The sequence below is a fragment of the Bos taurus genome, chromosome 19 (genome assembly GCF_002263795.3).
Source record: "Bos taurus isolate L1 Dominette 01449 registration number 42190680 breed Hereford chromosome 19, ARS-UCD2.0, whole genome shotgun sequence".
Taxonomy (NCBI): Eukaryota; Metazoa; Chordata; class Mammalia; order Artiodactyla; family Bovidae; genus Bos; species Bos taurus.
Window position 1 is genome coordinate 25,015,562 of NC_037346.1, and position 24,609 is coordinate 25,040,170.

The following is a 24,609-nucleotide window of genomic DNA, read 5'->3' on the forward strand; positions in this document are numbered from 1 at the left end:
CAGAAAACTAGGCTAAGGCTGTGAGCAGCTGATTCCCAGGGAAAGAAGCACAGGCAGGGGCCAGGGGAAGGAAGACAGAGAGTGAGAGGGTGAACGAACTATGGAAATGAGAGGCACAGAGAGGGGTGGGCAGGACCAGCGATGGGAGAGAGGGCTGGGAAAGAGATGGAGAAACAGGGAGACCCGGTGGAGGGTTGGATGTGGGCGATGCTGGGCCGGATGGGTGGGCAGGGTGGGGCCAGGGGAAAATGACCAGGCTTGGTTCTCAGGCCCTGGGCAGCTGGGGGGGATGGAGGGGCCAGCTCTACATCAAAGCGGGTAGGACCACTGGCAGCTGGCAGGGCCCCACCCTTCCCGGCTCAGCTGGGCTCTGCTCTTTGATGTGTGATGGGGGAGGGGTGCTGAGCCCACTGGGCTTGCCTTGCCCACTCCCCGTGTACACTGGGTCCTCAGTGCCGCCAGGGTCAGCCCAGCGGCCCTGTCAGGGATGGGACTCAGAGTGCGGCCTGGCTTGAGGCTCCCGAGGTGGGGCCAGAACCCAGGGAAGAAGGCTCCTAATCGGTGGGGCTGGCAGTGGAGACAGGCTGTTGCTCCTGCCACACCTGCAACTCTCAGCCTGTGAATGTCCAGCTCCATCCCAGTCCTGGGCCCAGTCTGACCCACTATTCAGAGGTAGGAGCTGAGGCCTGGAGAGGCCTGGGGTGTAGTTGTTGCTCAGGCAGTGGTTGGGCTCCATCCTGGCTCCGGGGCCCCGCAGGGGATGGGGAGCAAAGCGGGGACCAAGGATGAGCAGGCAGAGGAGCAGGACAGTCTCCCAGCAGCCTGCGCCCCTCCCCCACAGCACTTCTGGCTGCTGGTCCTCTCCCGCGGGCTGGTGGGCATCGGTGAGGCCAGCTACTCCACCATTGCGCCCACCATCATCGGCGACCTCTTCACCAAGAACACGCGCACGCTCATGCTGTCTGTCTTCTACTTCGCCATCCCACTGGGCAGGTAAGGGATCCGGGCAGGGTCCCCTCGGATTTCTGACCATCCCCTCTCCTTGATGTCCAGCTGTCTGTGACCTAAACATGCAGGTGCAGTCAGCATTGAAAGCTGCCGGGACCAGCTCTGTGGCTGGCTGAGGGGGGTGTTGGGGTGGGACAGGGCTGGTGGCCTCCTAGACTGGTGAGCATCCCCTGACCCCCACTTCCCCTTCCCGTCCTTGCCTGACTACATTGTTTTCTCTGCAGCGGCCTGGGCTACATCACCGGCTCCAGCGTGAAGCAGGCGGCCGGAGACTGGCACTGGGCCTTGCGGGTAAGGACACCTTCCCCAGACCAGCTCTTGCCCAGGGTCACCCAGAAATTTGGGGACAGAGCCCAGGCCTGGCTTCCTAGCTTCCCACTTCGCAGATCTGGGCTCTTCTCCATGAACCCACTTTGAGGTGTTGGGGAGCCAGACTTGCCCCTGCCACCCTCAGGGGCCTCAGTCTGCGAGGACGAAGGAAATTCCAGGTTCATGGTGGCACTTCCTGGTTCAAGCTGGGGGTGGGGGGGGCACTGCGCCAGGGTGGGACTGAGACCAGACCTCTGTGTGGGGCCACTTCCTGTCCTGCAGGAGGATTCAGCACAAGTGTGCCAAGGCCCCAGGACGGTGCAATCAGAGGAAACAGAGATCCCCAGTCTAGCGAAGGAGAGGAAGCTTAAGACAAAGTGTTTTTTCCTCAAAAGCAGGAAGGAAGCAGCCTCCGTGGAATTTTTTGATGGGGGGTGGGGGAGACGGCAAATGGAAAGGAACTCCCCAGCCCACGGGCTCCCAGGGCTGGTGGGGGTGGGTACAGATTTCCCTGTTCTCATGAGCGGGTGGAGGAGCTGGCGGATTGGAATTCAGGCTCCCAAGATGTGCTCCTTCCATCCGGAAAGAGGCCTGGGGCCTTGGAGATTCTGTACTTGACACTGGGCAGGATGCAAGGAAGACCCAAAGGGGCCCCGAGCCTCTGTTCTCCAGGGACCCCCATGCTGCTGCAGCTGCTTAGTCGCTTCAGTTGTGTCCAACGCTGTGTGACCCTGAGGACTGCAGCCTGCACCTCTGTCCGTGGGATTCTCTAGGCAAGAGTACTGGAGTGGCTTGCTATGCCCTCCTCCAGGGGATCTTCCCAACCCGGGGATCAAACCCGGGTTGCCTGCATTGCAGGCAGATTCTTTACTGCCGAGCCACCCACATGGGCCCCTCCCAAATGATCACCTACTTGATATATTAGCTGGAAGTTTCATGCCCAACCAGTCCCTTCTCAGTGCCCACCCTCCCCAGGGAGAGGAGCTGGCATGAGAAACTTTCCCAGACCCAGGGAGGTGGGTAAGAGCTGGTATCTGGCCCCTGATCCCAGGAACTCCCCTTTCCTAGTTCTCATCCGCCCACCTACCTGTCTTCCTTTTGTACCATCCATCATCCATCCATTTATCCATTCTCCTGTGTTTCCATGTGTTAATTCATCCACCCAGCAATCCGTCCATCCAAGCATTCATCCATCTGTCCGTCTATTTAGCAATCTATCCTCCTTCCTTCCTCCATTCTGACCATTCCTCCCTCCTTCCCTTTCACTTTCAGTCCCCTCTCCCGTCCTACCCGTAGTCTGGACAGCCCATTTGGAGCCCACCTGCCCTTTGTGCTAGCATCACCCCCAGTGGCTTTGCCCAGTCTGGAAGGCTGGGCAGATACGAGCCCAGAGGAGGAGCCCAGGGCCCAGAGAAGGCACGGCTGGCCTGGTTCCCCTTCCCAGTGCCAAAGAGAGACAAAGACTCTGGGGCCCTGGTGTCCTAACTTGATGCACCCTGCCCCGCCAGGTGTCCCCCATCCTGGGCATGATCACAGGAACGCTCATCCTTGTCCTGGTCCCGGCCACGAAGAGGGGCCACGCCGACCAGCTCGGGGGGCAGCTCAAGGCACGGACGTCATGGCTCCGGGACATGAAGGCCCTGATCCGCAAGTGAGTGCTGCTGGGAGGGGTCCAGTGGGAAGAGGGAGGGGTTCCGAGATGAGAGGACATCCCCGCTTGCCTGCTTGGCTGGACTCCCTGGCATCTCCATTGTCGGCAGTGCTGAGACCACTAGTGTTTATAATTCCTGAAGCCAGAGCCCTTGGCCCCGGAGCCCGCAGGGAAGGCATCTGAGGCCTTCTGCCCTTGGGGGGAGGGTGTGAGGGAGGAAAGTCTGCCTCCTGGGCCCTGCCGTCCACAGGGCTGCCAGCCCCCGCGCTCATGTCGCTGCCCCGGCCTCTCTCCAGCCGCAGCTATGTCTTCTCCTCCCTGGCCACGTCGGCCGTGTCCTTCGCCACAGGGGCCCTGGGCATGTGGATTCCGCTCTACCTGCACCGCGCCCAAGTCGTGCAGAAGACGGCGGAAACCTGCAGCAGCCCGCCCTGTGGGGCCAAGGACAGGTGGGGCCGGGCCCGGGGGTTGGTGCCAGGGGCCGGGCGGGGGGTGGGTAGTGAGGGATGCGGTCAGCCCCCATACCCCAGCTTTGCCCCCTAACTGTCCTCTGTCTCTGCAGCCTCATCTTTGGGGCCATCACCTGCTTCACGGGTTTTCTGGGCGTGGTCACGGGGGCGGGAGCCACACGCTGGTGCCGCCTGCGGACCCAGAGGGCTGACCCGCTAGTGTGTGCTGTGGGCATGCTGGGCTCCGCCATCTTCATCTGCCTCATCTTCGTGGCCGCCAAGAGCAGCATCGTGGGGGCCTATGTGAGTGCAGGGGCTCTGGAGCAGGAAATGTGGGGGTGGGAGATGCCGCCCCCCCCTCCCCCACCGGAGGCTCCAGTCCTCTGTCCCTGCTCTGACCAGGGCTCTGGGTGCCCTTCAGGGCTGTGGGCCTGGCTTGAAGCCTGTAGATTATCCACAGATTTCTCAGGAGCCTGACTGCCAGGAGTTGGGGTAGGGGAGGCTTGTGGGGGGCTCCCTGCCAGCAGCCAGGGTGCAGGGAGCAGCCTGGGACCTATAGTGGGTAGAGCGCCCCCTGATGGTTGTTCTGGTCTTCCCCGACCCCGGACAGATCTGCATCTTCGTAGGGGAGACGCTGCTGTTTTCTAACTGGGCCATCACCGCGGACATCCTCATGGTGAGGCAGGCCATGGCTGACTGCTCAGGGCAGCTGGGGAGGGCGGGTGAAGGGATGGGAGAGCTGGCAGGACTTGTGAAGGGAGACAGCGGGGATTTTGAGGGGTCTGTATTGGGCCAGTGCCTGGAATCAGAGGGTTGAGCAGGCAGAAGGGAGGGATGTAGGGACTGGGTGCAGAAGGGTAATGTCTGGAGGACTAGGTTTGTGGCCGGGAGGCTGGCAGTGCCAGGCTGGCACCGACGTGGTGCTGTCTGCCAGCGCTCCGCCCCCAGGGTCTGAGCTCCTGTGGACTCTGCCCTCTCTGGCTCAGCCTGGGTCCCAGGCGTGCCTGCCCGATGCCTGTGGCTGGGCTGGGTGGACAGAGGCTGTCTTCACAGGGCCAACAATGGGCTCCAGACCAGCCAGCCAGGGACAAAGGGCTGTCTGAGTGGTGGCGGGGGTTTGTGTCCTTGAGCAGGGACAGGAGCAGTCTAGGAGGGACCTGGAGGGGCTTGTGGCCTTGACTGTGGCAGCAGTCTGGGGGTGGTGGTTTGAGATGGGGTGACAGGTGGTCCTGATCTCAGGGATCCTCCAAGTTGGGGCCAGGAGAGGGTTGAGAGGAGGGTAATGTGGGGGATTGACTGGTGGTGGGGAGAGTGTCTGGGAGGTGCTGGGGGTGGGACCCTGGGGGGCAGGGAGGAGTAAGGACTCCTCAGGGGCCACCTTCAGGGCACCTGGGGTTTGCTGTCAGAGTACGGGTCAGCCTAGGAGGTCAGATTCGGCCTGGGTGTCGGGCCCCTGCCATCTCTCCTCCTCCAGGAAGCCTTCCTTGCCTCACCTGAGCTTCCCTGCAAATCTGCTTCACCCAGGGTTGTCTCTCCTGACTAACCCCTGACCAGCCCGTGGCTAGAAGGGTGGGAGGTCTGACTCAGCTCTGCGCCTCAGCATGGTGCCAGGCACGGGTGGCAGGGGTGGGGCGGGTCACTGCACACGTGGGAGTGACGGTCAGAGTGAGACTGAATCAAGTGTCCTTGGCGGTAGGCAGGACCCCTGCTCTGCCTCTACCCCCAGGGGCAGCCCCAGCTGCTGACAGGGTTTGGGTCCCAGGGAAATTGTGTCCCATTTTATTAAGTGTCACAGCTAAGTGACTAATTATTCCTGGAAACGGGGCCATGCAATCGAGGTCTCCCCTCCCCCCGCCCCCAGTAACTGGGTGCCTGGTGAGCACTAGCTGCTGTCATAGTCGGTCCACAAAGGGTGGGGTTCTGGGGCAGGGGGCTGCCCAGAGAACCCGCTGAGGTGGCTGCTGCCCACCCGCCGCTCCTCTGCCACCAGCCCTTCTGTCTGGCCTTGGCCCACCCGGCTTTAGAGCTGTGGCCCCCTTGTGGGTCAGGACCTGCTTGGTCTAGGTGGGAGGGTGGGTTTGGGGGGCCCAGGGGCTCCGGCAGTTGGTGCTGGGGGTGAAAGTGGAGGTTCTTCCATTCATCCTCTTCACCAGCATCGCCCATCTCAGCCAGCCTGGGCCTCGGCAGGGCAACCAGGATGGGTCTTTCCCCTGTGGGGGAGGTCAGGGCAAGCCTGAGGCTGGGGTTCTGGCCCCAGGGCGGCCATGTGCCATCTCTGTGCCTTTGGGCCTCGGTTTGCCCATGACCGGTGCGCTTGGCTCCCTGCCAAGGGCCAAGTGCAGGTGCTAAGGCAGTGTGGACTTAGGAGCTGGAGGAGGGAGTGGGGAAGAGAGGAGAACTTCGTGTGAGGCCATGGGAGCATCAGAAGTGTCGGGCCCCCTGGGATGAGGCCAGGTGGGTGCGCCTGGCTCCCCTGGCCTCTGACCTGCCACCTCTTGCACAGTATGTGGTCATCCCCACCAGGCGGGCTACTGCTGTGGCCCTGCAGAGCTTCACCTCCCACCTGCTGGGGGATGCCGGAAGCCCCTACCTCATTGGCTTTGTGAGTACCAGGGACTGGAGAGGAGGGGGTGGGCGGGTGTGGGGGCTTTGGGAGGTGGCCCCGCCCTGACATCCACTGGCTCCCCCACCCCCCAGATCTCCGACCTGATTCGCCAGAGCACCAAGGACTCCCCACTCTGGGAGTTCCTGAGCCTGGGCTATGCCCTCATGCTCTGCCCCTTCGTTGTGGTCCTGGGTGGCATGTTCTTCCTGGCCACCGCGCTCTTCTTCCTCAGCGACCGTGCCAAGGCTGAGCAGCAGTGAGTTGGCAGCGTGGGTGGGGGTGGGCCTACTGCGGCTGTGACAGGGTGAGTGGGTGGGTTCACCTGGCCAACGAGGTCCCCGCCTCCAAGAGGTGCAGCCTGCATCACTAGTGGGAGCCCACGGTGGCACCAGGGTTTGTGTGGTGGGTCTAGACAGAGTGTTTCTCTGAAATGAATGGTTTTCAGGGCTGGGACTCTGCTCCTTCGTTTTCCTCTCATCGTCTGACTTCTTTCTCCTCTCCTCTTTACTCCCCTCTCTCCCCCCTCTCCCCACTCCTGGGCTCTCCCACCTCCCCCTGGGGCTGACGAGGTCCCTGCCCAGCACGTCCGGCCCGCCGGCTCCCGCGATGCGATGCTCCAGAGCAGTGCCCGGGCCCGGCCCCCGCTGATGTGCCACCTTGACCCCCGCCCGTCTCTCCCCCAGGGTGAACCAGCTGGTGATGCCTCCTACATCCATGAAAGTCTGAGGCAGTGAGTGCGGGCTGCGTGGGTGTTGGGGGCGCTTCTTGCAGGAGGGAAGGGGTGGGGATCTCAGAATGGGGAGCCGTGCAGAGGGATGTTCTAGACTCCCTGTGAGTCACCTCCTGCCTGAGCACATCCCAGCCCCGGGACTGGTCCTCTTCCTCCAGTAATGTTGCCTGGATTGACCGGTAGACCCACGGGATGAGGGGGCGGACAGGCTCCCTCTTCCAGTAAATCAGCTCCCCCTTCCTTCCTCAGAAGGGCTAGGGGCACAGGTCAGGGTGCGGACTGGCCAGGAACTCCCTGCTGTTCTGGATTCCATCCTCCCAAATCCTCCTGGAGGTGCCAGAGCCCAACTCCTACTTGGACCTTCCTCTGGGCCTGGCCTCGGGGGGCCTCAGCTTCCCAGCAGAGGAAAATCCAAGGTCGCTGCCCCCACACCTTGGCCGTGGCAGATCTGCTCTGTCCCTGCCAACGGGAGGATCCGGAGGGGAGCCCTGGATTGGGCGTTGCACCTGACCTCTGACCCCCTCCCTCCAGGTGCTGCTGGGATAATGGACCCGGACTCCTGCCTAGTCTGGGAGGTGTCCCCCGGCACCCTGGCCCTGCCAGGCTGTCCCGAAGCTTTCCTTGTGACCCACAGCAGGGCACCCACCGGCTCTGGTCTGGGACTGCTGAGTGGCAGTGGCTCCAAGAAGCTGTGTCCTCAACTAACCTGGAAGGCTGTGTCTGCTGGAGCCATGCCCTGGGACAGGCTGCCCTCAGGCCCCAGTCTGGAGCACAGGGGCCCTGGGGTCCCAGAGGAAGACAGCCCCCTATGGGTGCGTGGGGAGAGGCTGGCCTGTCCCCAGCTTATGTGATCCTGGGGCCGTCTTTGCCCTCCCCAGACCCTGGGGCCAGGAGGCTGGACTTTCCCATACAGCTTGCTGGGCAAGGTGCTGGCTGCAGCTTTGAAGACCCAACAGCCCCTGGACTACACGGAAAGGAGGGGGTCCAGGCCTCAGGGCGGCACTTCTGGCTCCCCAAGGGCCGGGTGGGTGAGGACCTCTGACCTTGAGGACACTGAACTCAACCTGGCAAGAGCTGGGCACCCAAGCTGCTGGCGCTTCCCAGCCTGGCTGGTCACTCTGGAGGACACTGGTCTGTACCTTGGGCTGGCTGTCAGGTCTCCCAGGTCGGGGACTGGGCTGACAGGAAGCTGGCATCACCGGGAGTGAAGGCCCTGGTGGCAGCGACATACCACCTGTGCCCCATGCTTGAGACCTTTGGGGGTTCCCTGTCCCTAGAGGGCTCCTTGGATCCACCGAAGCACCCCCACTGTCCATCCTCTGCCTGACCATCCCCACAGATGCCAGGAACTGACTCCTGCCCCGAGGCTGGACCCCTTCCAGGGGCAGCGCCCAGGGGAGTATTCCCAGAATCCGTGGGGCAGGAGCCAGGGCTCTGGCTGCCAGAGGAAGCGGCCATCCTCCAAGCTTCCTGTCGCTGGGAAGAGCCTGGTGGAGGCTAAGGTGCATCGGGAGAGGCCAGCAGTCAAGAGTCACCTCCCTGTGCACGTCAGCCGCTCAGTTCACACATTTCCATGTGGCTGAGGCCCCAACCCCTGCAGCCACACACCAGGGTACAGCTGCCAACTTCACATCAGACCCCCCACGCCCCCACCCCGCTTGTCCCCTCTGCGCCACACACTCCCCACCACATCAAGGTGGTTCTGGTCTGGTGGGCCCTGTGGGGCTGGCAGGAGACCCCAAGAGCCAGCCAGCTTTGTGCTCCCTGCTCAGTTTCTGGTTGGCATGGCTTCAGGGGTGGGTAAGTTGGTGGAGCACCCCACTCCCCACCAAGCTCTGGGGTACCCTGGGAGGGGGGCTTAACCAGGGGGTGGGATTCCCCCGAAGACCAGCCTGGCCTCCACTCCCGCCCCAGCCTCAGCCCGGGGCCCCAGCAATGTTTTCTTGTTGTACAAGAACCAGGTCCAAGTGCTGCTTCCTCTTCCTTCCGGAAGCCAAACTGCTCCTTTATTTTTTAGAGCTGCTGATTGTGAATCTCAGAGTCTTAAGAGAGAAGCCAAATATATTCCTCTTGTAAATGAAGAAATAAAGCTATTTAAGTCATGCCCTGGTGGCTCCTGCAGCAAAGCAGCCTGAGGGGTGGGGATGAGGGGCAAGGGGTGTGGTCACACTTGTACCCGACCCACACAGACACCAGAGCCCTGAGCCTGGCCCACAGCATCTGGGAGCCAAGGTCCCAAGGGTGTTCTGGGCTTGAGAGCAGCAGCAGGGTCCAGCTTAGGGCTGGGGTCTCTCAGGCCATGCCTGCTGCAGCAGACACACTACCCCCAGCATAGAAGGTGGAACCTTAGACAGTAGGTTTATTAAAATCATGGTGAAAAAAAGTCTCTAGGGTGATGAAGTGGGTAAAGAATCTGCCTGCAAGGCAGGAGCTGCGGGTTTGATCCCTGGGTCGGGAAGATCCCCTGGAGAAGGGAATGACTGCAACCCACTCCAGTATTCTAGCCTGTAAAATCCCATGGATAGAAGCAGCCTGGCAGGCTACAGTCCATGGGGTTGCAAGGAGTCAGGACTGAGCACAACAGGGTGGAGGGGGGCACTCAGAGCTTTTTCGCCTTCCTCAGCTGCACCTTCTTGGCCCCGCTCTGGAGGAGGCTGGGGCTCCTGATGGCCAAGGACAACCTGGCCTTTTTCCGAGGCAGCGCGGACTGTGGTGACTTGCCTGAAACTCCCTTCTGGGGTAGCTTCTTCTGACGTTTTTTGGCAACTGGCTCCTCGGGGGATTGATGAGGCAGGGGAGTGGCTTCGTTTACCTGGGCCAGCTTCTGGGTTTTCTTCTGTGGCTTTGGGGTCTTGGTTGGGGTGCTGGGGCTCACGGCAGGGGGCTCTGGGGTTGGACTCTTGGCAGCAGGTGTCCCATTCATCTGGGACAGTGCTGGGGACTTGGTCTTCTTCATCTTCTTCTTCTTCTTCTTCTTCTTGCCGGCGCTGGGGGGCTGGTCCCCACTGGTGGCTTCGGGCTTGGCCGCCGCCGCCTCCTGCGTGGTGGCCTCAGGCTTATGTTTCTTGCGCTTCTTGGTCTCTGGCAAGAAGCCCTTTTTCTTCCGCTTCATGCTAACGGGGCTCTGCTGTGTGGCCTGAGGGGCCTCCTTGGTATCCTTCTCTGACTTGGGGCGCCTGGGGGAAAGTGAGCAGAGTAAGGAAACTTGTGGCCCAGGCAGGGGTGACCTGCGCCTCTGTCGTCCTCAAGCTGCCTGAAGCTCCCACGATGGGTGAGAGGACATCAGAACGCACGCAACATGGGGGTCTTTCCAGCACCCGCCCTCCCTGAAACGTACTGGACTCCGAGGAACTTCATGGCCTGCCAGTAGAGGTCGTGGAGGCGGCTGGACCCGGCCGAGTGCTCCCCCTGCTGTAGCCTCTGCTGCAGCCTTAGCTGCTGGCTCTGCAGCACGCCCAGGACGGCGGTCAGGTCCATGGTCAGCTTCTGCAGAGAGGCGGGCAAGGCTGTGGCTGCAGTGGGGACCAGAGACGTGGCCTCTCCCCAGATCCCGGTCCCCATCCCTCCCACCCTCACCCACCACTTTGTGGCCCCTCAGCCAGCCTTTTAGCCTGTGCCTCCCTAGCCTCTCTCACCTTGGGGAGAAAAAAGGGTCCCGGGAGCCAAGTCTGTTCTCTCTTCCCACGGCCCAAAGCCCACCCACCTCAGGGGGCACCACCCAGTGACCGTTAGGTTGCCAAAGGCCCTTTTCCCATCTCTCCTTCCCTGTCACATACTGAGTGGGGTGTTTTTGAAAGCCACTGGCTTCCAGAACGGTCCCTCTCCTGGCTTTTTGCTATCACTCTGGGTGTGGCTTTTCGGGATCTGCCTGCCTGCCGCTCAGCACCTGCCCCCGCGGCACCTTCCTGGAAGCTAGAGCACTGGGGCTTTGATCAGTGTCTACGCCGAGGACCCCCACACCGTTCCCTCTGGGCCAGGCTGGGGGAACCAGAGATTTGCCCACTGCCGCCCCGTGGTCCTCACACATCTCACATGCCATACCCCAGCTCCATCTCTGCAAGTCTGGGAGCCTGGGTTCCCACCTAACAGCGTCCTCCCGTGGTCGCCAGCCCTCCCAGCCCCTTCTCAGCTTTCTCACTGGAGCACGGCACCAGCTCACCCTACCCTGGCCAAGCACAGGTTATAGCACAGCTGCTGCTGCCAAGTGGCTTCAGTCGCGTCCGACTCTGTGCGACCCCACAGACGGCAGCCCACCAGGCTCCCCCGTCCCTGGGATTCTCCAGGCAACAACACTGGACTGGGTTGCCATTTCCTTCTCCAATGCACGAAAGGGAAAATGAAGTTGCTCAGTCGTGTCTGACCCTCAGCGACCCCATGGACTGCAGCCTACCAGGCTCCTCTGTCCATGGGATTTTCCAGGCAAGAGTACTGGAGTGGGGTGCCATTGCCTTCTCTGTATAGCACTAGCCCGCCTCAAATAAATAAAGCCCAGTTTTCTCATCCTGGCATCCAGACCCTTTCCCAAATGGCTTCCCACCTCCCCCCAGCCTCTGCTCAGACTGTGTGCTCTGCCCGCCTGGCGACCTCCTGCTGTGCCCAGCGCTCACCTCATGATGGAAATTCCTGAACAGAGTGTTGAGCAGCTCCAAGGCCGCCAGATCCTTCTGGTGCCCTGACTTGGTCTCAGCCTCGCCCAGCGTCCGCAGGATCTGGGGGAGAAGGCGGCTGGGCTGAGCCACTCCGGAGAGCTGCCCGAAGCTCGTCTCCCATGTGAGAGACTAGGATCCCCAGGGAAGAAACATCTCCTGGGGGAACTCCAAATCCACCCCGAGGCACAGGGTCCAGCAACCCTCACCCCTGGGTTCCCGAGGACCACAGCCGGCCGGTAGGGGAGGCGAGTGCAGGGCTGTTACCTCGGTGACCTTCCCCAGGGTCTGGCCCATCAGCTGCTTCCACTCTGGGTCCTTAAAGCACACGCGTAGCTCCCGTGTGGGCAGGGTCTTCTGGAGCAGCAGGCAGGCCTGGACCTGGGGTGGGGGCAATGTGGTCACCAGGAGCCTTGGCACGCTGGGCGACCCCCATGAGCTCCAGGAGCCTGAAGAGAGGGTGCGGGCGGGGCTGCCTGCTGCGCCCAGCACAGCCCGCCTGGGTCATCACTGAAGCTCTGGGCTCAGCTGTCACCATCGCCTGCTCCCACCTGCTCTTCTCAGGTAGTGGGGAGACCTGAGGCCGAGGGGGGCAGCAGGGCTGTCAGCTGCACACGGTTCCTGGCCCTCTACTAACTCGGGACATCTTTCTCCAGCCCCCTCTTCCTACCCTGACCCCCAGGCATACCCGTCAGGCCAGGGCGTGACCTATGAGGAGCCAGAGGACTCAGGCCATGTGGGAAGTGTCCCCCCATCTCCACTTACTCTGGGCCTACAGTGGCGGGGTTGGGGGGACTGGCCAGATTGGAGGGGCAGGCTCACCCCACCCTGTCCCCCAGGGCAGCGTTCCTGAGCCTCTCAAACAGCCACCAAAGACGGAAGTCAAGTGGGTATTCACACAAACCTGGGGCTGGGGTCCGGGAAGGCCTTACCTGATGGCGGGGCCGCGTGTGGCTCGTCACATGCTCGACCACGATGGGGAGCAGGCTCTTACAGAGCATCTGTGGAGGAAATGGTGGGCAGTGAGGACGGGGCCCCACAGCGGCCCGAGGGGCGGCTGCGCCCGATACTCACCGGGTGCCGGGAAAAGAGGCTGAGGAACATGGGGACCGTGAGGGGGCTGTTGCGCTTGGTCAGGAAGGAGCTCAGTGCTGACGAGTAGATTGGGGTCACAAGGCTCAAGTCCAGGCAGCTAGCAGCCTGAGCAAGGGAGAGAGCTGGTGTGATGCCGGAGTGGGGCCTGGCACGGGAGCCCAGCCTGGGCTGCCTACAGACGGTTGAAGGCTGGGTCCCAGGGAAGCAAACAGGTAGGCTGGCTGCCCCACCGCCTCCTGGGACGCGCTCCCATCTAGTGGCGCTGGGCTTTCAGGCCGAGCCTCCCCAGGCCAGGTCTGCTCACCTCCGGGCCCTGGGGCTGGGAGCTGGCGTCTTTGCTGGCTTTCTCCTTCTTCTGGGCCTTGCGGGCGGGCTTGTCCACGGTGCTGCCCCTCAGGACGCGGAGCAGGTAGAGGGAGGCGTTGAAGTGGTAGAGGGCGACGGAGGAGTCAGCCTGCTGGCCGGCCTGCTGCACCAGCCGCTCCAGCCGGGCGTACAGAGTCTCCACGCGGTCGCCGGCCGTGCGGCAGTAATGCCGGGAGCGGCACAGGTGATGCCTGCGGGGGGCAGGGGCAGAGCTGGTCACAACGTCCCCCCACCCCAGCAGACCCGAGCCCCACTTCACAGGTGGGAAACAGACCCCTAAAGACAGGGTCTGACTGAGGCTGCGGGGGGAGGCCCGGGGCCACACACAGATCTACCGAGGAGAAGCCAGAGGAAAACTGGCTCCCTGGGTGATACCCCAACACCCCGATGTGGTCCTCAGCCCCATGGGGACAGTGGCTTCCAGGCCCTTTGTAAAGCAAAACCAGGGTCTGTGTGCTCAGGACAGTGTGTGTCTGAGCAAAGACCGAGCTGAGAAAGTGTGACCTGGGCCGGTGAGGTGAGGACACTGGGGGCACACCCCCGTCTCAAGTTCTTGTCAGGCCTTTGTCTCCACACTGTCCTCCCCCACCCTTCCCCAGGAAGCAGGACTCTACCTGCTATCTATGTCTCCGTGGCTGGGCTCCCTGCTCCAGCTGCGCCCACCCTGCCTCACCCCACCTCTGCTCTTGCTGCAAAGGCCTCTGTGGCCCCTCAACACTGAGGTCGGCCAGGCCACAAGCTGCTTATGTTCTGACTGTGTCAGACACGCCTTCCTGTTCTGCCTGTGGTCTCTGGGTGGATGAGCGAGCTCCACGGCCCTCAGCACTGCTGACACCTCTCTCAGGATGCCTTCCCCAGTCCCTCAAGACTGGGTTAGGTGTCCCATCTCCCGTCCACTCGCTGCCACAGCCCCAGCCTGTCACAACTGGGCACCAAGTCTGCTTTCCCAACTACAGTGACCCTGAGGGCATCGATGGGACTGGGGGCCCTGTGCTAAGCACTGCAGGAACACATGGGTGAAGGCTCCTGAGTGATGTAGGCTCCTGAGTGATGCGGGCCCCTGGCTCCCACCCCTTCCCTCCGGGAGCCCCCCGGCCCGGCTGTCCGGGCCCACCCTGCCGCCCTCACGTGAAGATGCGGGCCGTCTTGTGCAGCAGGTCCTGCTCCTGCTTGGCGCTGCTGTTGCTGCGCATGCTCCGCCGGATGACGAGCAGCAGCGGCTCGAGCAGCTCCAGAACCAGGGGGTTCTCGGGCTGCTTGGTCACCAGCACCTCGATCAGGTCTAGGACCTGTAGTGAGAAGGTGAGCTCAGCCAGGCGTGGGGGCGAGGGCAGGGGGAGGGGCGTGGTGAGGGGGAGGGCAGGGCCCTGGGCTCACCCGGATCTGGAAGTCCCGCCTCAGCGCCTTCTCCTTCTGCAGCTTGTTCTTCTCGTCCTTCCGGGCCTGGATGCGCAGCTTCTGCTCAGCAAAGAGGCTGGCCAGGCTCTTGTCCAGGGCCATCATGGCCTCGTCCCCCAGCTCCTCATCGTCGTTGTCATCCTCACTGTCCGCTCCGCCCTGGGGGGTGCAGGGCGGGCGGACAGAGGCCTGGTGAGCAGCCCCTCCTCGTGCAGGAGAAGGAGCAGAGGGACGGGGGGCCGGGACCAGCCCCCACTCACCAGCGCCTTCCCGGCCTGCAGCACCGCCATCAGCTGCTCCCGGAAGCCCTGGTCCACGTCCCCGTCTCGGTCCTCCTCGTCGCTGTCGTCGTCATCGCTCTCCTCCTCGCTCTCCGAGACCTTGCTGCCCTTGCTGTCCTCGCCGTCCGAGCTCTTGTCCTGTGGGGGGGCCGTGTGTCACGCCTCCGCGTGGCCCACCGGGCGTCCGCCCGCCCCCTGCCCTTTGCTGACAAGTACCTCCGCACCCCCCAGCAGCTGCTCCTCGGAGTCGTCCGTCACCACCACGTTGTCGTCCTCGTCCTGGCTCTCCTCCGGGTTCAGCACCTGCGGGGAGTCCCAGGTGCCCGTCGCGTCTGCGGTCCCTGCCCCTTCACCACCCCCTCAGGCCCCGGGACCTTCTCAACTGCCTTCCCACCCCGTCCCGTCCAGTCTTGGCCAAAGGTCCCCATTTCAGGGAGGAAGATGGAGCCTGGGAGAGAAAGCCATTCCCTGCAGTGTCCTTGACAGTCCTGACCCTGAGTCAGGGGTGCATAGCAGAAGACTCTGAAGGAGGCCCCCACCCCCCAACCATGCAGGTCACAGCAAGGACGCAGCAGCCCTGGGGTCAGAGAGCCGCATCCTGGGACCCACGTCCCCAGAGGCCCCCACTTACATCCAGGATGAGCTGCAGGGCACGTAGGGTCAGATGGGCGCAGATGTGGCCGAACACGCTACGGGCCACCTGGCGCATCAAGTGGCTGGGCTGGGCCAAGAGGGATAGCAGGATCTCCACCAGCACCTCCACCCACGGCGGCTCCTGGGGGTCTGCAAGCAGGGCAGGGGTGAGCCCGGGCAGGGTGCCAGTGACCCATGCTCATCACCCCCCACACCCCCCACCAGGGACGACGACCCACTGGTGGCCTTGGAGCAGGTCTGAGCGCCCCATGCTGGGTCCTACTGTCTGCCCATCACCCGCCCCCGCCCCAGGGACGACGACCCACTGGTGGCCTTGGAACGGGTCCGGCGGGTCTTCTCCCCCAGGCTCTTCTTGATGCAGGTCTGGATGTCGCCCAGGAGGTCACAGCTTTCTGCGGGGGACTGTGTGGGACAGGACAGAAATCAGGGGCCAGGCCCCATGCCCAGCCTTTGCTCAGCTGGGAGAGGGAGTGACCAAGAGGGAGGAGCTGGTATCAAGGCCCCGAAGACTCCAGACTGTCCTGGCCAGTCCCCCTCACAATCTAGAGCAGAGGGCTACAGCCAGACCCCAGGGGCAGCCCAAGAGCTGATGACCTAACATCCAGACACACAGTCTGTGAGCCTCACGGAAGATGAAGCCCAACCTCCCCACCGGTGCCCAGGCTGGATCAGGATCACAGGGCACCAGCAGGTCCCAGACTCCTATCTGCAGTTCTAGATTCTTCCACCACACCTGGCTCGACATCGTTACAAAAAGAACTGGAAATGACCAATTACAACAAATTTAATTTAAACTAACTTAAGTCTATCTTGGGCTTCCCTTGGGGCTCAGCTGGTAAAGAATCTGCCTGCAATGCGGGAGACCTGGGTTCGATCTCTGGGTTGGAAAGATCCCTGGGAGAAGGGAAAGGCTACCCACTCCGGTATTCTGGCCTGGAGAATTCCATGGACTGTATAGTCCATGGGGTCACAAAGAGTCGAACACAACTGAACAACTTTCACAGTCCTTTCAAGTCTATTTTGCTGAAGCATAAGACCAGACTCCAGCTACCAGCCAGTGAGTTGAAAATGACTGACTGCTAGTACCAAAAAGGCAGACTTTCCCTCCTTAATGTTGCAGGGCAGCTTTAATATTTGGGGTGGGGGTGGTGGAAGGAAGGCCAGAACAGGGGCTCAAAAGCCTTGGGCATCTTTGCCTCTAGCGTCCTGGCTGTGGCCGGGTAGCTTTCATCCATGTCAAGCTCAGAGGTCCAGGGTCTGGGCAGCCCCTATTGGATGTCCAGTGCCAAGGACTGGAAGGGGCATGGTGACCAACTGTTCCCCACACTGCTTGTCCACGAGCTGGGCTGAGTGGCCAAGGCCTGGAAGCAAAAACCTCAGCCGAGAGGCCAGAAGGGAGTCCTATCTCCTGAGACTACTGAAGACCTGAAGCAACCCACAAGAGGCTTGTACAACTTGAGAGGAAAACCTCCAGAGACCTGGGTTCACAGCCAGAGGAAACCACAAGGGTCAAAACAACCGTCGGCACTAAGTTCCACACATGGTCAAAATTCCTTTGTGGAAAGAACAGAAAAGGAAACGAAGTGGGTTTTACAGAACCGGTTATGAGAAGAGGTACCCATGACATGAGAAATATAGTTGATAGAACATAGAAGCCCATGGGAGGGCGGCGCCAGAAAAACACACACTACCCTCAACTCACCACTGTAGATTCCAAACATGCAAAAGCTAAACAGAAAAATCCTGGCTCCACTTCAAACTGACCACAGACAGACAGAAGAAGCATCCCCATTGGTTGACGGGTCTGCCCAGAACCAGGCCCCGCCCTCCTCGACATCCACCACCCCTGGCCAGTAAGGTAGTTTGGGGAGGTCCTATGAGATAGTAGAGTCAGAGCCCCATGTTTGAACCCCAGCCAAAAGCTGTGTGGCCTCGGGTAAGTTACCTGACCTCTGTGAGTCTATTATCCCACCTGTCAGAAACGTGCCTGCCTCCAATCTGTGGGTAATAACAAGGGACACTGCTCAGAAAGCTCAGGATACGGCGTGTGTATTAGCTGCTCAGTTGTGTCTGATTTTGCAACCCCATGGTTGCAAACTCCTCTGTCCATGGAATTCTCCAGGCAAGAATACTGGAGTGGGTAGGCATTTCCTTCTCCAGGGGATCTTCCCGACCCAGGGACTGAACCTGGGTCTTTCACACTGAAGGCAAACTCTTTATTGTCTGAGCCACCAGGGAAGCCCAGGGTAGAGCTGGTGTCCAGTAAGTGGATGGAGTGGTTTTCCCCTTGGGCTGTACTTCCAACCAGGAGCAGTCAGCCTAGGAAACCTGTCACCTTCAGCTCCACAGAGCAGTTCTTGGCCCCCGCAGACCCTAGGTCTGTAAGCCCCCTCCACTTCAGGCCGCTGTACCTTAAAGAGGTGGATGCCCACCAGGAGTAGCAGGTGCTGGAAGGCAGTGGCCTTGGCCTCTGAAGAGAGGGTGTCCAGTTCCTTCAGCGTCTTCAGCATCCTGGGCGAGATGAGCATGCTCTCAGGCCACCGCAGCCAGCGTCAGACCCCAGGGGATCCCACCCATGTGTCCAGTGTCAGACCCCGGGAGGTTCTACCCATGGGTGGCAACCACGCCCTCTCACCGGTCCCAGGCTTGGCGCTGCTGCGTGGTGAAGGCTGTCAGTGGAGCCACGTTACGGCTGTGATTCAGCAGCACGTCTGCGAACTGCACCAAGTGGTAGGTCCAGGGCCGCCCGTCTGCCGTCTGCTCCGGCGCCAGCCTGAACTGCGTGCTGAGGGTCTGCAGCAGACTGGTGGTGGTGGGGTAGGCGGGGGCGGTCAGGGTCATGGGCTGGGCTGGTACACACGGCCACCCTACTCCATCCCCACACTTTGAGCCCCTGGAACTCACTGGGCCTCAGATGCAGAGCTGGAGAGAGTGGCGCCCATCCTGCCTGAGGCCACCTCCCCGCCCACTCGTCCACCCTCAAGCCTCTCCCTGGCTGCCCGGTGCCCACCTGAAGAAAGCACCGCACACCACCTCCCGTGTCCGGCCATCCAAGGGGAGGGTGAAGTGCTGCTCGGACTCGGGGATCTGCGACGTGGGCTTCTTTGTCTCGAAGAACGAGTGGAAGAAACAAAACCTGGGGAGGGTGGGAGGATACCCGTGTGCCCTCGGTCAGTGCCACCATCCTGACCAGCCACTCTCGGGTGGCCTCACCGAGGGCCTGGGGCCAGGAGGCAATGACGACAGAGGGACGTTCCTCAGGCCTGGAGCCCCAGCAGAACAGAGCCCAGCCCGAACCAGGAGAGGACCAGCATCCCTCCCTTGGAACCAAAGATGCGAAGATGCGTGGCCTCGGCCAGGTCACCGCCACTCCTGCCCGTCTCAGGGCCGCCGTGAGGGTGAGTAGCAGCAGCAGTGTCGTCATTAAGGACCCCCAGACATCGATACACAAAGGCAGTGGGGGGATCGTTGAGCCAGCCTGAACCTTGGAGCTCCGCCCCCCCTGCCATACCCAGACTCCCTGGGGAATTTCCCCCAATCTCCTCCTGCCCAAGGGGCAAGGATGACTTGACCCTCAGGCTTTTGGCTCCAGGAGGGAACCACAGCAGGTCAGACATGAGGCCGCTGCACCGTGGAAGTCGGGGTTCAGGCACATCTCGGGACCGTACCTGGCCACCTCCTCGATCAGCGCCTCCTCCTTCTCTACGTGCAGATTGTCCACGATGCTGACCAGGCGAAGGATGATCCACTTCCGCAGCCGGAACACAGCTCGCTCGGGCCTGTGGGCAGGAGACAAGTCCCAGAAACCGCTTAGAGGTGGTGAAATGGGTGTCTCCTACCCTTGAGACGGGAAAATCAACCAAGGCTCCCCAACGCCCTGATCCCCAGCACAGGGCCACGTGTGAGGAAACTGAGGCCTTTAAGAGCAAAGGTATGGCTTCTCTCTGGCCCGAGGAACCAAGGTATTTGGGAGGGAGGGTCCAGGCCTTTGGGCCCCACAGACCCACTCACCCATGGAACGAAGTGTCTTGGGTTTTCTTCTGGTTGTTGGTGCTGAAGTCCACCAAGGAGTCCAGGTCAGGCTGGAGGAACATGTCCTGCAGCCAGGCCACGTAGCCCTTGAGGGCGGTGGGACTCAGGAACTGCACGACCCGCCAGAAGGTGGGCACCACAGGGAGGCCCTGGTTGGTGATGGACGTGAAGGCCACTACCAGGGCCAGCTGCCGCTCGGGGTCGCCCCGGCAGCCTTCCAGGAAGGCCCCCACGTACTCGTTCATCTCCGGGGCAAACTTGAACTGCTTTGGGAGCTGCGAGAGTCGGGCACAGCGCTGGGGTCACCAGCCAGGAGGGGTCCAACACACCCCCAGCCTTTTCCACGACAGGTTCCCTGGGGCCTAGGAAGTCCCCTCCCTTGTACCCAGCTGGGTCGCCCAGGAGCCCCCACGTTTAGTCTTTGGGACAATCTTTGTCCTAGCACCTCTAATTGTTTTGCAGATGAAGAAAAATGAAGCATAAGAAAGCTTGGAAGCAACTTCTGAGGGTCACAGGACTAAAACTGGCGGAGCTGGGACTCGGCCCCAGTCCATCTGGTCCCCCAGCCCGTGGAGCTCTTAACCCCTGCGCTGTACTCTGAGCCTGTCCTTCACTCGGAAGAGGGGAATGGCAGCTCTCCAAAGCTGGCGGTAAAGACAGAATGAGCTAGAAGCAAACCCAGCAGCACTTCCTGTACACCAGGCACTACTTTAAGCGCCTGTGGATATTAGCCTGATTATCCTCACAACTCTAAAGAAGGTCCTGCTCCTTGGCTCATGGACAAGCAGGAGCAGGCACAGAGAAGGGAAGCGACCTATGGAAGGTCACACAGCTAGCGGCGGCGGAGTCAGGACAGGAACCCAGCAGTCTGGTCCCAGGTTCCCTGATCTTAACCGCTACTCGATTCCCGTCGAGCACTTAGCTTAGTGTGCGGCATGTGGGCGTACTCAAAGCAGCACTGGTGGGTAGTATTCCTGTAACACCAGCTTGGGGTGGAGGGGGTTCTGGACAGATTGCTGGCTGTACAAGCCTGGGCTGAGCGGCCTGGGGGCAGAAGGGCTGACCCTGCCACTCTCGGTTCATAGGGGAAGATGAAGGGGTGGGGGACACCCAGGTCCCCAGCCCCTCCTCCCAGGGGCAGCTGTGTTTGCCCATCCCAGGCAGGACCACTGACACCAAGAACCACCCTCTTTTCTGGAAGCTGGCTGATCCCTTCCCACCTCTTGGCAGGAAGCAGCCCAGTCACCTGGCCCTTTCCGGCAGGGTTGGGCCGCAGGGGCAGCGCTCACCTTAGCGGTGACCATGTGCTCCCCATAATGTCGGATCAGGTCCCCTTGCATCACCAGCTGCAGCTGCTCCTTGGACAGCAGGGGCAGGGCTGCACCCAGCAGGCGGAAGCACAGGTAGCTGGGGGCACATGACAAGGCCTGGTCAGAGCCCTCGGCCCCCTAACCCAGCCCTGCTCATCAAACAGGGGAGGGGGGATGGGAAGCAGGGAGAGGTCAAGTGCCCACGCACCTGGCCGGCCAGAACTGCTTCTTCAGGAGCCCCTGCTCCACAACCTCCTTCCAGAACCATGGGAACTTGTCCTCCTGGAGCGCCAGGCGGAGCAGGTCCAGAGCCACGGTGGGCAGCTTGCGTTCCTTCTTCACAGAGTTGGCCACCGTCTTCAGCACAGTCACCAGCCTGCAGAGGTGGGGGGTGGGGGTGAAGAAGACTCAGGGGGCATTCCCCAGCAAACAAGGGCCAGGCATCTAGGGCCACATGGACCCCCAACCCCGGGTCATGGTGCAAACCTGTGGATGGAGAGCCCACCTGCCCACCGCCCTCACACCTGGGGATGTTCTCGTCCGAGAACAGGTTGACCGGTCCCATCAGTTTTTCCAGCTTCTCGGGCACCTTCTGCTGGGCCAAGAGGAAGAGCTCCAGGTGCTCAGGGGAGCCGAGCACTGAATTCAAGTCAGGCTTGAGGACCTTGGGCAGGATCTCCTGCAGCGCGGCCTCCGGGACCTGGCATGGAGAGACAGGTTGGGGGTGTGGAGGGCGCCCTCACGGCATCCTTTGTCTGTCCTGCTGTGAGGTGAGCTCTCTGGGCCCTGTTCTACCTCCCAGGCTCCCCCAAGGCCCCTGGCACAGCAACAGCCTGAGAAGGGATAGTCACAATCCACCTTGTCAGGCAACAGAATCACCAGAGGGGATTTCTTAAAAAGCTCAAATTCCCAAGTCCTTGGAAACTGGGTTTAAATAAGCGCCCCACTGATGCTAACTAGCCCAGGACCACCCTTTTAATTATTCCTCTTTTGGGTTTTACAGGGCTAGCCTTTTTTTTTTTTTTGAAACAAGGAGTCCCCAGTGAAGAGCTGGGATTTGAATTCAGGTCCTTCCAGCTCTGTGGCCAGGGCTATGCAGAAAGCCTTGGCCTGGGATGTGCCAGTCCCTGGCTTTTTCACCACAGCAAGGATTCTAGGTACTAGCCCACCTCCACTTCCCAAGTAGGGCAGTGGGGACCCCTGAGGGGCCAGCTCTGCCCAAAACAACAATGGCCAACATGTGTAACCCACTGGGCACACGTCAGGCACTGTTCTACAAATGCATGGTCCAGTACGGAAGCCACTGGTCACATGTGGACACTGAGCATGTAAAATGTGCTATTCTGCACAGAGATATGCCAGAGAGTATGAAACATACTGGATTTTGGAGACTTACCACAAAAAGAATGTAAAAAATCTCCATAGATTTTTTGATACTGACTGCACATGAAAATGCTTTAGATGTTAGGCTAAACCATGTTATTAAACCACATCCCTTTTCCTTCTTACTTTTTAAGGAAAGTTACTACAAAACATCACGTTCCATACTTATGCTTCCGTGGGATGGTACTGCACTTCCATGCATTAACCTGTGTCTTCTTCATGCTCTTCTATGACGGGTGGTGTTAGTCACCCAAGGCTCCACAGCTGCTGAGCCCATACCTGAGAAAGGATGTCCACCAGGGCCTTCTGGGGCTGTTCCTGAAGGTGGTTGTAATGCTGGCCCAGGGCCTGCAGCAGCTTCACTGACTTCATCAGTGCTTCTGAGTCCTGGTGGTCCCAGAGGCAGAGAGGGTATGAGCGGGGCGTGCCACTCTCCCCCACCACTCCAAGCCAGTCCACATACCCCCAGAACCTTCAAAGCTCTTACCTTCACTAGCCTGCCTGACTGAAAGAGGGCTAGCACCCCAAACAGGTTTCCAAAGAGGGCAGGTCTCATCATCCCCTAGAAAAGGATTCCAGGCACCCGTGAGAAGGACCCAAGCATTTCCCACCCTGGGGGACTGCTGATATCCCCGGGGCTGCTAACTCTCACCTTCTTAACCTTCTGCAGGTCATGTTTCTCCTGTATTTGCTGCAGGATGCTGCCCAAGGGGATGTCTTCGAAAGACTGTAATAGCTGCCAGGAGGAAGAGAGAGGCTCAGGGGGAGTGGCCCTGCCACATCCCGACAGACGTCAATCTCTATTTCTTCCTTCAACTTCTGCCCTTGGGAGCAGGCCTTGGGCCCCTGCTCCCGCCCCAAAGATGCCTCTGAAGCTGCCTACCCGCCTCTGAGCAGTGCTGATGATGGAACACAGTTGTGAATGGAGCGGACCCCTGTCTCCCTGTCCCATGTGTAGCTGGGGTGCTTTGGCCACTAGACTGTGATTCCCAAACACGCTGTCCCCACAGCCAGCTCTGAGCTCCCGCTAGACTGGTCTTCAAGGACTGGGTCTATAGAGGCCTTCCATTTGTCCAAGCTCCTTAGATATGGCTTATAATTAGCTGTGTGCCCCTTGGGAGAAGAGGGTCCTGAACCCTGTAGAGGTAAGAGAATTCACCCCAGAGCTTAGCACCGCCAGTACATGTACCTCGGAGGCTGGTCAACCCAGGTACCCAAAAACAGCCTCAACCTCCCTCTCTCTGCCTGCCTGGGCTTCTCTGCACAAAGGCCTTGCTTACACAATTTTCTCCGCATCCACGTGGGCACACCTCCCATCGGCTAGCCTGAGATGCTACCCCTACTTGTCAGTCCTCACTTCCCTTGCAGCGGGGACATCTGCTCTGCTCACTCACTCCCCCACCGTTCTGACCAGCACAGGTGGACACCTTCCAGGGGCCACCACCTCACCTGTGCCAGGGCCAAACTGTAGCAGGGCCGGGCTGCTTCTCGTCCACCCCCGAGCCCAGTGATTAGGCGCTTCAGGGCGTACTTCATCTCGGAAGATCCCTAAGGAACCAAACACATCCCCAGGTGGACCAGTGAGAAGGGTGGTCTGGCACCCGCCCATGCCCACTCCTCGGCGCGCGCTCACTTGGGGCGTCCAGGTTCGCGACCACGTGACCCCAAGCCCGCCGCTACTTGCCGGGATCTCTGCTGCTCCTGCCCCAGGTCCCGCCACCATACCTTCGGCTTTGCACGCAGATACTCCAGCAGCTTCTCTGTGGCCTCAAGCCGCGTCTCCTGCTGAGGCTTCGCAATGTCCCAGAAGAAGTCCAAAAACTCGCGGCTGTGCTTGAGCAGGCCATGGCGGTCGGCAGGCCGGACGCCGCTCTTCTGGGCCTCTCCCGGAGCCAGAGGCTCGGTGACTTCCATACTCGCCGGCTCCGCCATGCTCGTCGAACACGTGGGCTCGCAAGCAGCCTCTTCCAGGTCAGGGCGGGGCGCATGCGCAATGAATTGGGTCGGCTGGGGGCGGAGCTGGCTTGGACAGGGGCGGGGCGGGCGGGGAGGTGTGGCTCTTCCGCTCTCTTGGAGCTCAGGGGTTCGGAGTTCATTCTGATTGTGATAGGAAATCACCGGAGGGTTTTATGCAGGCACTAGCCTTGGTCCTATTTAACTCCCCCGACGCCCCCCGCCTTGTGGGATTTTATTTCCCAGACCAGGGATGGGTCAGGGATGGAACCTCGGCCCTCCGCAGTGGGAGAGCCGAGTCCTAACCACGGTACCTCTAGTGAAGTGAAGTGTTAGCGACCCCATGGACTGTAGCCCGCCAGGCTTCTCTGTCCACGGGATTATCCAGGCAAGAATACTGGAGTGGGTTGCCATTTCGTTCTCCACGGGATATTCCCGACCTGGGGATTGAACATCGCGGGCAGATTCTTTACCGACTGAACCATCAGGGAAGCCCCAGGGAATTCCCCTATTTACACATTTAATAGATTATTCTGCTGCTGTGTGGAGGATGAATTGAAGGAGAGCAGAGGTAGAAGCAGGAATACCAGCTGGATTGAACCAAGTTCTGAGAAAATTTCAGCTAATCTGGAACAGGTGGGAGGTGACAGAAGCTAGAGGGATGCTAGGCTTGGGGCTAACATAAGTGGGTAGACTGTGGTACCATTTGGGCTGGGGGAAGAATTCTTTGTCCGGGAGG

At 60.8% G+C, this 24,609-nt stretch overlaps 2 protein-coding genes across 5 annotated transcripts in view; one reads left to right on the plus strand and one right to left on the minus strand.

Annotated features, from left to right (window-relative positions):
* The window catches only part of SPNS2 (SPNS lysolipid transporter 2, sphingosine-1-phosphate), an 87,867-nt gene extending 79,013 nt beyond the window's left edge, over positions 1-8,854 (plus strand). For 2 of the 4 annotated variants that reach the window (XM_015458637.3, XM_024980392.2), the window contains 10 exons: positions 842-993; positions 1,233-1,299; positions 2,826-2,968; positions 3,265-3,417; positions 3,531-3,720; positions 4,028-4,093; positions 5,921-6,019; positions 6,115-6,278; positions 6,706-6,752; positions 7,284-8,854. In XM_015458637.3, the coding sequence (XP_015314123.1) occupies positions 842-993; positions 1,233-1,299; positions 2,826-2,968; positions 3,265-3,417; positions 3,531-3,720; positions 4,028-4,093; positions 5,921-6,019; positions 6,115-6,278; positions 6,706-6,748 (1,077 nt within the window). In that variant the 3' untranslated portion in view covers positions 6,749-6,752; positions 7,284-8,854. Of the gene's footprint in view, positions 1-841; positions 994-1,232; positions 1,300-2,825; positions 2,969-3,264; positions 3,418-3,530; positions 3,721-4,027; positions 4,094-5,920; positions 6,020-6,114; positions 6,279-6,591; positions 6,753-7,283 lie in introns of those variants that run through there. The other 2 variants (XR_001494300.3, NM_001206154.1) reach the window with 2 other exon arrangements.
* Positions 8,727-23,862, minus strand: MYBBP1A (MYB binding protein 1a). Its single transcript, XM_010815952.4, has 26 exons — positions 23,643-23,862; positions 23,367-23,465; positions 22,570-22,653; positions 22,405-22,479; positions 22,197-22,304; positions 21,059-21,234; positions 20,743-20,910; positions 20,514-20,631; positions 19,204-19,499; positions 18,861-18,971; positions 18,203-18,328; positions 17,828-17,995; positions 17,604-17,703; positions 15,498-15,594; positions 15,170-15,321; positions 14,755-14,841; positions 14,518-14,676; positions 14,237-14,416; positions 13,988-14,148; positions 12,798-13,050; positions 12,473-12,598; positions 12,331-12,399; positions 11,666-11,779; positions 11,360-11,461; positions 10,090-10,238; positions 8,727-9,928 (listed from the first exon to the last, which is right to left on the minus strand). The coding sequence occupies exons 1-26, from the start codon at positions 23,847-23,849 to the stop codon at positions 9,352-9,354; spliced, it is 4,062 nt and encodes a 1,353-aa protein (XP_010814254.1). The 5' UTR covers positions 23,850-23,862; the 3' UTR covers positions 8,727-9,351.
* Between the last annotated feature and the right edge of the window lie 747 nt (positions 23,863-24,609).